General features: G+C 41.7%; 1 protein-coding gene across 1 annotated transcript; it reads left to right on the forward strand.

The window, feature by feature from the left end:
- The first annotated feature begins 1514 nt into the window (after window positions 1-1514).
- On the forward strand, window positions 1515-3708 carry LOC307003986 (uncharacterized protein). The gene is made up of 2 exons (XM_079622927.1): window positions 1515-1628; window positions 1914-3708. The coding sequence occupies exon 2, from the start codon at window positions 2038-2040 to the stop codon at window positions 2815-2817; it is 780 nt and encodes a 259-aa protein (XP_079479053.1). The 5' UTR covers window positions 1515-1628; window positions 1914-2037; the 3' UTR covers window positions 2818-3708.
- Window positions 3709-12534: the final 8826 nt, after the last annotated feature.

Below are 12534 nucleotides of genomic sequence, written 5' to 3' on the forward strand. Positions count from 1 at the left end.
ATTCAGCTTTGATCACAGGAATACATTTTAAAATATATTTAAATACAAAACATTTATTTTAATTTGTAAAAATATTTCACAATATCGCTCTTTTTGCTGTATTTTGGATCAAATAAATGCAGCCTTGGTGAGCAGAAGAAACTTCTTTAAAAAAAACACAGATCTAAAACTTTTGAACAGTAGTGTAGGTCTAACGTTTTAAGTAAAGTCTTTGTGTAAAGAAAATGTATAGTCAGATTACTTTTAACTTAAACTTGATTTTGTGAATAAGCCAAAACAATACATTCAATACATTGATCGCCGACAAATGCCCGAAATCATAGGCAAATCAGTGCTAGTTCACGCAAGTCACAATCACGCAGTGTGAATTATCAAAGACGCGATCTGAGAGAATCGTCCCTGACACCCGTGAGATATTTGGCATGCTAAATATCTGGACCCGTCTGCGATTCAAAATCCTGCTGTGTGAAAGTGTTCTGACTGAAAACTACAATGGCGATGACCTACAGCCAATGAGAGAGAGCAAGAAACAGGACAGCGGGATGTTCGGGGAGGAGTTATCCAGAATATCAGTATTTTAATAGATATATTTACAATTATATCAAACAGAAACACAAATTATTCATTTACCCCCAACTCTCTTTGCAGAAACGCAATCCTTGCTCCCCGCGTCTCTCCAAACATTTCCTCCTGCATAATCTGTTTTTTTTTTCTTCTCCTTTTCGCTGCAAATCAGCACACAGACAATTTGGATCGCAATCTCTGCAGGCTATCATTTTTGATAACAATCCGTGATGTGATGTGCGTAGGTTTAAAAGAAACCTCCTGTCGCTGATCCATCGTGCAGTGTGAACACACTAGCAACTGAATGTTACCCCAGATAGTCGTGCAGTGTGAAAAGAACAGTGACCCGACTTACGCCGCCTTCACACTGGCAGTTGAAATCAGCTCCGATACGGCAACGAAACGACCGGAAGTCATTCATTTCCTATGGAGATTCGCAGACCGCATGCGAATGAGTCCGAATCGGGTCCGAACGAGTGCGGTGCGGAAAAAATCGTGTCCGTTGGTCGCCCGGATGCGTTGAAAAAATTGAACTCTTGCGAAAGGCTACGGACGGTTCCTATCCGACAATTCCAGCGGAAGTTTAACGTTGCTATGGTATTGATAAACAAACCTGAATTCTTAACTTTTTATAAAATTTTATAATGATAAGTTGTCATGTCATTTTTTTATTTTCATGATTTTCTAACATTATTAGGGCAGTTAATACAATTAAAATGAATAATTAAATATTGTGACCCCCGGTCATTCACAAAATTCCCGCTCATTCATAAATTCCATGATGGTAAATCGTCGGCTGGTCAATGCTCTTGCTGTTGCTCTCCTATACTGGAGGCGCAAGCAGAAAAAGAAGAGATCCGTTTGGGTGAAATACTACCTGGCGGAGAGGAGTCAATATGGGGAGTTTCACCGTCTGGTGGGTGAGCTGCGTCTGAACAACAGTGAGGATTTCAGGCTGTCAGTTTGACGAAATCCAAAATCCGTGTTGGTCCACGGATCAAAAGAATCAACACCCGGCTTCGGAGATGTATTTGTCCGGCAGAACGCCTAGCCATCTGTCTCCGGTGAGTTTCTAGTCTGTCTCTATCCCCTTGATATTACATATCACATAGATCTCATCATTATAGATAATAGGTATATTGCCTCAGCGTTTTTTCTTATTTCAATATTATTATAGTCTATTTTGTATTTCTATGAAGCTAAAACCAATTGTATTTTCTTCTTTTCGCCCTTAAACATGATAAGATGATAATATGTCCTTGTGTATCTAGAAAGGTGTCTGCCAAATAAATGTATGTATTAGTATTAATATTATATTTATTATTAATATTTTAATTATGTTCTTTCAGACACCTGGCGACTGGTGACTCCTACCACTCCCTCTCCTACCGCTTCCGAGTGGGCTGGAGCACTGTGTCACTCACTGTGCCTGAGGTGGCCAAGGCTATCTGGGAGGAGCTAGTGGATGTGTACATGCCTGTGCCAAAGGAGAGTGATTGGCAGGATATTGCAGAGCAGTTCCGGGTTAACCGTGACTTCCCCAATTGTGTAGGGGCCATTGATGGGAAGCATGTGCGGATCGTGGCACCACCCAATTCAGGCTCCCTTTTTTTTTATTATAAGGGGACCTTCTCCATCGTGCTCCTTGCGGTTGTTGATGCCAACCTCTGCTTCCGCATTATTGATGTGGGTGCCTATGGTCGCGGGAGTGATGGAGGCACACTGAGGGAGTCTGCCTTTGGTCGCGCTTTCCAGGAAGGCACCTTGGGAGTCCCACCAGATGCCATCATCCCTGGTGCAGAGGATCTCGGGCCACACACCTTTGTGGGGGACGAAGCCTTTCCGTTGCGCCGTCACCTGATGCGTCCATATCCTGAAAGGAACCTCTGCAGACGCCGTCGGATGTTCAACTACCGCATGTCTCGGGCAAGAATGGTAGTAGAGCAAGCCTTCGGTGTGCTGGCAGCCAGGTTCAGGATCTACCATCGAGTGATGTGCCAGCATCCACACAATGTGGAGGTGTGCGTGAAGGCAACCTGTGTCCTCCACAACCTTATTCGCCATGATGCCCCAACACGCCCCAACAGATCAAGGGAGAATCGAGTGCCCAACCCACCCCTCAGTGTCTTGCCCAGTGTCATCCGACAAGGTGCCAATAATTCCACCGCGGAGGCAGTTCGTGTCAGAGAGGCCTATACGACCTACTTTTACTCTGAGGCGGGAGGTGTCCACCGACATGATCCCGTGTCATAATTACAGACAATAACCAAAAGGCCCTTTAAGGGCCAACCACAATGTAATTTCTACGCTTTCTATTTCTACGTGTTTTGTGTGTGTGTCGCAGTGTCTTCTAGCTCTCTCTCTTGGAAAAATAAACCACAGTACTGAATAATAGTTAAAGGTGCTCAATAAATATGAATAACCAGTAAAAAGGGAGCAGCTTTAAATCCCCCCCTGCAAATCAGTTGAGCCGATATGTTTAATAGTTTAACAAACATTAAATAAATGGCAAAACTGAAATTATACTTAAACCTTCCTCTCTTCTTCATGTTGTACAGGCTCGGCGCTACTGTGCCATCAATGCCACAGTGCCAGTACTGCAGCGGTACTATGGGGGGGAGGACACTCGGCCAGACTTCAGGCTGGGCGGAGAGGCCATGCAGCAGCTGATGGTGGCCCTGAAGACAGACAGGCAGCACGGATGGGGCCCGACCCTGGAGACACTCGTGTTCCTGTTCTGGCTGGCCACCGGTTCAGCCTACAGAGTTGTCTCCAGGGTCTTTAGCATGCCACTTCCAACAGTGCACAGGGTTGTACACAGGATGGTGGATGAGGTGGTGGCTGTGCTCCCCCAATTTGTTCACTTCCCCCGCACACAGGAGGAGCTCCAAGTGGTTGGGGATGGTTTCGGTCGTTTGGCAAATCACCAAGCATTTGGCAAGGCAGCAGGGGCAGTAGACGGCTGCCACGTTCGAATTAAATGTCCCGGCGGCCCTGATGGTCACGATTATAATAACAGAAAGCTCTTCCCTTCAGTGGTGCTCCAGGCAGTCTGTGACCATCAGGGTCGCTTTATTGACATCTTTGTGGGTTACCCAGGAAGTGTGCATGATGCACGCATTCTTAAGAACAGCCCCATCTACACTAGGGGGTGTAAGGCTGGTGCCAGTTCGTCTGAGCGCCCCCTAGGTGAAACAAAAGGCCCTTTTGGGAATTTACACTTGAACTGAATCTCGCATATGCAACAGGACACAGCTCACACCACACACACACCCACACACACCATCTCTCCCTTCAACCCCCTCCTCCTCACCTGAAATACACTGAAAACCTATGCAATGTTGTGTGTGTATGAAAAATGTAACTATGTGTTTGGTCTCATTTAAAGTGTCTCAGTGCGCCTGGTAAAATGGTCTCACTCTCCCAATCATAATGAAAAGCTAAAAGAAGTTCTAAGATATGAAAATTGTGATGTATCCTCTGAAGGTGTGCAACCCCCTGATCTTCCATTCAAACTACCTCCTGTATGTAAATAAGTATTCACTGCTACAAGTACCAAGAAGCCATTTGGTTGCTAATTTTGATCTCACATTGGCGAACCCCTCAATAGGGGTCTGAAATCTAATTATAATGACAAACACCACCATTTGGTGGATTTCTGGGTTTATAAGGAAAAGAAGCAAAAGGTTCTGGGATGTGTACGCGATGTGTGTAATTTTGTTGACAGGTAATAATCTCTACAAATTCTGTGATTTCTGATACGATATGCTTAAACTGATGATTTTATCTTTTGAATTGGACTTTGAATTATTATTTCATTACCTGGTCAATAAATTGTAAACGTTTGATTTTATTCTGAACGACTCTTGAGACTCTTTTCCCAAATAAGATTAACGGATTCGTATGTTACCACAAGGCTGCTTCAGAGACATTAGCGACGGCTAATAACTGATATCAGGAAAGTTTGCAGGCTGCTTGAGTGAGAGGATGAGTTTGTCCGTCTAGGACCTATACGGTTGATTAATCTAGCTTGGACGCTTCCGACGACTTCTGTTCTAATTTAATGTTACCTTAAGTAAGTGCACGTGAACCATCGCGGGCTTGGCCAATCCAAAGCCATTAAAGAGAAGTAAAATTAATCTGCTGGCGTCTTTAATGGTGGCCAAAACCTACCAAGGTAAAAACGGTTAAATTAAGTCCCTGAAGGGCATTCATGAGGGCTACTGAAGATATCTTTGATTGTTGCGTGTAAAGATTATGCCAAAATCCTAGATATTTAGCCATTGCCTCTGCTCCTGACCTTCAGGACTGAACGCTTGTGCCGGAGACCTGATAAAGGAACTCAAAGCGACATAGTGTCCTGATCCTAACGGGTAAAATATAAACAAGAGTCTAAGAATAATCAATATTCGTTCATACTTTAATGATGCCCAGATATCATTAAAACCCTTTCATTTATGGAGTCAGATGAAATAACGAGAAAATACATATGAGAATTGTGTTCCATTTAATCTTGTTTTGTTGCGTAAAAGGAAGACAGTAACGCGCAAAGACCTTCCCCGCTGTTCGACTGCCCTCATTGGTTCGAATTCAGACGGGATTTTACAGGGGACTTACCCTCCGCCTGGGTATTTTCTCCTAGCTGATGGTGGCTACCCATGTCTACAGGAACCCCTGGCCCTTATCACACCATATAAGAGGCCAGTGAGAGGCATGGCAGAGCAAAGGTTTAACTACCATCATTCCAGAGGTCGCACAATCATTGAGCGTGCATTTGGAATGATGAAAACCTGCTTCAGGTGCATCTTTTTAGAAGCACTTGAAGTACATACACTGTTTGTCCCTAAGGTAATAAATCATTGCAATATTTCTGTTGTGAATTTCTTAATCAAAGCATAGTATACTCAACATAACAGTATCCTTTTGCTCTGCCTTGTGCACAGGTGGTGACGGCTTGTGTTATTTTGCACAACATTTGTGTTGGTGTCGGGGATGTGCTGGAAGAGGTTGTGGAGGAGGAGGACAACCAGCTACCTGTGGAGCTTGATGGTGGGGAGAGCCGGAGTGGAGCTGCTTGGCGGGCTGCGCTGACCAACGAGGTGTCTGCACTCCACGAGGCACCTCTGGACCATGAGTATTTTTGCCAATAACAAAACTTGTTTAAGTTGTTGTATATAGTTGTAAATGTTTAAGTTGTTGTATATAGTTGTAGATATGAGAATGTTGTTAAATTAATTTGCTGCTTCATGTATATAGTTGTCAATATAGAAATATTTAAATAAAAATAAAAAATGTAACAAAGATGAAATTAATGCTTTTTGTAGAGCTTGGAATACCTAATCACAAAACGTTGTAAATAAGGGTGAGGATATTGTCAATACATTGTTTTAGGTTCACATGCTAGTTATTTGTTACCAAGTTTTTCTTTCTATTGCAGTCTAAAGAACAAGGTTTTTAAAAAATGGATATACAGTTTATATTAAATATTTAAGGGGCAAAGACTAAACCAGTTCAATTTAATTGACTTTTTTTATTTTTTCGCCAACCTCTCCAACAGCAAAAAAAAGCGGTTTGACCTCTCTCTGGCCTCTGCTTCCCTCCTCTCATCTGCCTCCCTCTGGTATTTCATATCCTCTTTTAGTAACTGTAAGATTGGATCCTCTCGCTTCCTTCTCCTTTACTCTCCTCTGTGCCCTGCTCTCTCTTTGCTGCTGTCACTCACTCTCTCCTCCTCCTCTTCCTCATCCTCGTCTCTCCCTTCATCTACCTCTTGTGCAGTGCTTGGCCCTGGTTTTTCCTCTTGGATCGAGGCAATAAGGCAAGGCGAGACTGCTGCAGACTGCCCTAATGCCTCGTCCATGAGGGCAAACCAGGTCCAATTTGCTGCTGTTGCCTTGCCATCCTCGGTCCCTTGACCTGTGGCAGGACACTTACATTCCTAAACAGTGAAGATCAGAAAGTTGTGATGATGTACACTACCGTTCAAAAGTTTGGGGTCAGTACGATTTTAAATGCTTTTAAAAAGAATTCTCTTCTGCTAACCATGATAAAAATACAACAAAATTCAGTTATATTATTTCAGTGTAAATCAGCTGTATGGTAACGTAAATATACTTACATTTAAAAGCATATTGCCCCGTTATTGCTCCGACTCCGCTAACGTCCGACATTTTGTATTTTTTTAAAAACAAGATAGCAAAGCTGCGTGCATAGGATTGTGGGCGATTTGAGAGCGCGAAGTCTACACATATGCATCCTTTCCTGTATATGGGATATTTTCCGAACAAAGGACTCCGCCCTTGGTTGAAATTCTGAGGATCCTCGTCATTGGAACAGTCCTTCGACGGATGTCGATGACGTAGCATCCTCGAAATTCCAGCTTCCGAGGATCCTTCCTTGACATTGAGAAACGGCTAGATACTGACAATATCAATCGTTCTAATCTCTCCGCCATTTTTGTTCTACTCGCTTCTGAAGCTTTCCGACGCTTTTCAACGGTGTAGTACGACGTCCACTGGGGGCGTATTGCGTGTTATGGAGCTGATTTCAACTGCCAGTGTGAAGGCGGCGTAAGTGTGGAGCTGCACATGCTCACAGGCAAACTGTACAGTGTGCCAGGTCACACAGGAGTTGCAACACATGCGTCTGTGTTTATGTTGGCTGGAAACACAACATGGTGGAAACATAGTGGCATATCATTATAGTGGCAATTCTACCAATGGAGCAGAGTACAGGCCAATTACCGAAATAATACTGAGGGTAGCATTCATGGGGCTACATGTGCAAATCCTTTGGGGTCGGCCACACCAAGACATCTGTGCCACATCCAGCCACAATAGACAGGATTCTCTATTTCATGCTTGATGTCCCACATCTGGTATAAAGTGCCCTTGTCTGTGGACAGGTGTTCAGAATTGAAAAGGCCATCAAATGAAAAGGACATCATCTTCCTACATGATAATTCTGTTCTGTAACCAAGACCGCATTAATGCACGGGCTTAGCTGGGCTACAGCCCAGGGGCCTCCCATGTTCAGGTTCATGTTGAGCTGAAAAGGTCATATTGTTTTGTAACTTCTCAGGTTTTCTGTCAATCACTCTAATCACACGTTACATGTCTGCTGATTGAGAGACCCACATGAACCCATAAGCCCGTTCACACAGTCGCTAGTCTCTATACTGTGAAGTTGCTTGTGGGTGTTGGTAGTGCTGTCGCTCTAATGTTATTGGTAGACTGCTCGTCTGGCCATATCTATACAAAACACCATCACAAGTGATACAACTATATAATTTTAATTTGACTAGGAATTAGGCTCAAAAGAAACAGTATGCTGTTGAGAGAGTGTTTTTATATTACCACACAGCAGTGTTCAGTGGATTAAATAATCATTAAATCATTTACTAGATTAACGATCGATCAATCTACAAATTAAACTCACTCATACTGTCATAAATTACTAAAATGTCATCCGAATTTGACAAATAATCAATTATCTTGTCCCTAATAGTCAACATAATGCAGAGGAAACTGTAAAGTGAACTGCAGCAGTGCTAAACTTGCATCATAAAACTAAAACACTCAAACTTTAAATGTATGAATTAAACTCACTGGGACTGTCGACAGTTTCTTTTCCATGCAACATTTTATTATATCCTTGTTTGTGGTTAGAAGAGTTTGAGGGCGATTTCACTGTTTTATATGAGTTGACTGTAACTGTCTTGCCTTCGAGACGGTGACGGAAACTGTGCTCCACTGAAAGGCTTCTTTCCTATTGGTTGTCGCTCGCAAAAATCGCTTCTCAGTTGCATAAAGTTGAAATTTCTCAACTTTTGTCATGTACCTCTTGTCGCTTGACACGCCCACATTCTGTCGCCAACGGTCAATGTCGCTCGTGTCGCCGGAAGTCGCCAAAGCTCCATTGAAATTAATGGGATTGTGCCGCTTTGTCGCTGCGTGTCGTTGTCGGTGTGAACGGGGCTATAGCCTATAGGCTTACATATCAGAATGTCTACAGTTAGTTTTGGGGTGTGTCTGTGTCCCTCTATGATTGAGTGACATTGTCGGGGAGTGGAAAATGGAAAATTTCGGGGAGGACGTTTGAGAGTGGTGCCTAGAAAAGAAAAAAACGTATTAAGAAGGAGTTGCGCAAAAAAGATCTACTAAAGAGCATCCCAAACCTCACCGGATTTTTTAAACCAGCTGCTACTGAAGATGGACCCAGCACCGGAGGAAGATCTCTATCCCACACACCGGAGGGAGTGGAGGAGGCGCAGGCTGCGCAGGTGGATGTACAGACATTATACTTTTTTTTAAACGAGACTCTATAAATCGAAGGGATGGGGGCCCTCAAAACCTCTCAGCCCCGGGGCCTAACATTAGGTTAAGGTGGCTCTGTCTGTAACTCTTGAGTAGGCCTATCGTCTTCCATGATTTCTATTCTGATTTAAACCTACGGTCCGCTCTGGTTCAAACTGAAAAGGCTGAACGGCAGATGTGTTCATCTCGCTACAGTCAAAACTTAGCTAGTTAGCCGGTATGTTGGAAAAACAATAAACGAACTGCTACAACGGCTAGGCTACAACCTATACAAGTCACTAACCAGAATGCACTGAGACTTAAATAATTATGGCGGCCTACGAGTGAAAGGATTTTCTGCTGCTGCGCTGGCTGATATAACATCATTTTTATTCATATCTTTCACATCTACTGCAGTCAGATTCACCCTTGTTAACTCTAAAAGAATCACTCACATGGCTGGGCACTTGTAATGAGACGTTAGGGATGTTAAGAGGCTAAAAGCAGGTTTAAAACTTGCCCCCTTGTAAGTCAACAGGGTGCAAATTTTAAAAAGAAGATAACACGGTGTAGGCAACACCGATTTTTGTCGTTGTTCTCCTCTATTGACAGCACTCCAAATTTACTAAAAATGAGCTCAATGTTAAAATTGACCGGAGTTCTCCTTTAACAACCATGCGTTGCTCAACATACGTCACTTACTCAGTTGCTCTGATTGGTTCTAGGTCTATCCAATTGAGTGCAGAGGCCTTTTATTTCCTGTTTCGGTTGAAACACGCCCCATAATCACAGCCCAATGGAGCAGTATCAGACTCACATTCTGACAAGAATCTGAGTATGAAGACGTCAGGCTACACAAACTCATGATTAGTGAAGATATTAACTAAACATGAGCCAATGAAGAGCTATCATTTGCTGAAAACCCTTGTCATAAATTAATCAAATTCTCTCACTACATAACATCCAATGCAAAATGTTATATGAAAAGGACAATCTTTGAGCTTTCACAATCTTTTTTGTTGAAAGTTCATGATGCATGTGGGGAGCATCTAGGAAATTTTACATGTCCTCCAAATATCAATCCAGGCATAAACTATTGAAATATAAATTTGTATTCATTAAAAGGAAATTAAAACACTTAACAGTTATAGCAATACATTGGCGCACAGCAGAGCCAAGTGCATTTAGCATTACACGCCTGGACAGGACATGTCATACAAACACAGAGTCATCCTATGAAAAAAAAAGAGTTAAAGGTTAAACATTTAACTGTAGTATATTCAAGCCCGATCTCATGAAAGTGCGTATCTATTGAATATTCAGTAAGATTAATGAAAGACATTAATGACCATTTTAAAACAACCTGTTCAACCATGTAAAATGTATTGAGCTCAAGCATTGAGTCACGTGAACTCTGACCATACCCAATGGTGTAGTTTGTAAAAACAGCATTTATTTAAAATATAAATATTTTTGTAACAATATACACTACCATTTCAAAAGTTTTGGGCCAGTAATTTTTTCATTCAGCAAGGATTTGTTTAATTAATCAAAAGGGATAGTATAGATTTATATTGTTAAAAAATATTTATGTTCTTTCAAAATTAACATAAATCTTCATCTGACAGTGTTCAATACTTAGGGAGTTGACAAAGGTCAACCAACTGAAGCTTACAACAACTAATTGACAAGACAAAATTTTAAGACAACTAACTAAATTTTAAAGTAATATTTAATTTAATACAACAATCCTTCCAGTGGTTTGTTTTTCTCCTTTTAGCGGTACAGGGTCTCCAGTAGGTCTAAGAATACAAGAAGCGTATATGTTAGGTTGAGTGTAATGTAAGCATTATTATGTAGCAGCAACATTCCCAATGTGAATCCAAAGGATCTGTAGCCTGTCTTCAAACCGCATAAATTATACATACATTTGATTTTTGATTTAATTTTACATGTTTGTTTTATATGAAGTCAAGTTACATCAGGGTTTGCTATTGCTGTGATCTCATGTGAGTTACAGGTTGTAAAAAAAAAAGGTAAAAGAAACGTGTGACAGAGTTGATAAAACTGAATATTTTTCCACTTTAACCACGAGTTGTACAGTGGAGTAATTTTGTTTATTTTCTCAGTTGTAGCTGCCTTAATATACATATCAGAAATGACGAGATATATCCCACAACTATTTACAGAAACTATTACACTGGGATGACGGAGTTGACATGTTAAACCTGTGAACACAGAGACTTCAACATTGTTTGAATAAAATATAAAGAAATATAAAACTTCCAGAACTATGGTTGCATCCGAAAAACGTAGGCCGCTGACTTAGATAATGACTTTACATGCAGCGTTTGATTTCAGACAGACTTCTGAGGCAGTTACGATTTAAAGGCCGTGTTGCAGGTAAAATTTTTCAACGAATTTGTGCAATTTGCTTGTTGGTAGTGAACATTTAAACTGTTATCCGTTGTTTTTTATGTTGTTGGGTATCACAAAACGGAATATAATACGAAAAAGTAGGTACTATCTTACAGCGCCAACGATTCCCCTTTCCGCCACAATGCATTCCATGACGTCACCTTGGGGAGAGAGTTTACCAAAGCCCGCATTGAGAGCGTTGAGAGTGACTAGAGAGACGAGTAGTAGACGAGAGTATTCAGATAGCGCAGATTATAGAACATGATCATTGTCTATACAACACATCTATAGTCACCTATAACTGTTTATGTTGGTTCATAAGACTTCGTGAAAAAAGTAAACAAACAATACTCGTGCGTGCTGGCTTGAAGGGGACCATGATCCTGCCTGAGATGTGTGTATGCTATCTTCAGCACAAACGGATTCAAGCAGCATGCATTCAGCATTCAGTCACATCTGGTCGCGGGGTGAGCTCCTCGACCAGCGACCCAAACACACTCACTGCCCAACAGCACAAGCTTTCCAGCGCAGTTTCCACGGGATGGCACCGCCCGCGCGAGCACCTGCCAAACACCGCGACAGACACGCGGCGGCTACGTTTGCAACAACATTTTCAATGTTCAAGGAAGAGAAACACTTAAAAATGCCCATATAGCTAGCTCGATGCCTTCTATTTATAGATGACAAAGACAAAGTTTACCAGTACTATGACAAAGGCTAACGGTAACGTTACTTATCTGAACTAACGTCATGATCACCGCCACTATAAAGAAAACGTTGATTTTTCACTCGGTGCTATTCAATGACAGTAAAAAAAAATATGTGTCGTTATCTCATTGCTGCGTTGCTAAATGATAGCAACTCACCAGGACACTTCACCAACTCTCCAGGACACTTCACCAACTCTCCACTCATTCTCCTCGGACCATGCACTTCATCGGCTTTGACGGCCATCAGGCTACCTTTCCTCCACGTCTCCCCAACGTGACGTCATCGCCGAATTGCGTGAAAAAAAACGTTAATACCAAAAACGTAAAAAACTGGTATTTAAGACCATTTTTGATACATTTTAAAAATGATATACATATCTTGAGTGATTTATGTACCAATTAATCGACAGTGGTGGTGGTTAACCTGCAACATGGCCTTTAATGATCTACAGCAAAATAGAGCTTTGGTTTAAAAAAATATATATATTTTAATAAACTTATAAACATATATTCAAATAATACTAACAAAATTATTTTAAAATAAAAGC

The sequence above is a fragment of the Phoxinus phoxinus genome (assembly GCF_949152265.1).
Source record: "Phoxinus phoxinus genome assembly, chromosome: 9".
NCBI classification, from domain to species: Eukaryota; Metazoa; Chordata; class Actinopteri; order Cypriniformes; family Leuciscidae; genus Phoxinus; species Phoxinus phoxinus.

Bases quoted from the DNA above. Each gene is read 5' to 3' on its own strand.
- LOC307003986 (XM_079622927.1), top strand. From the start codon at position 2,038: ATGCCTGTGCCAAAGGAGAGTGATTGGCAGGATATTGCAGAGCAGTTC.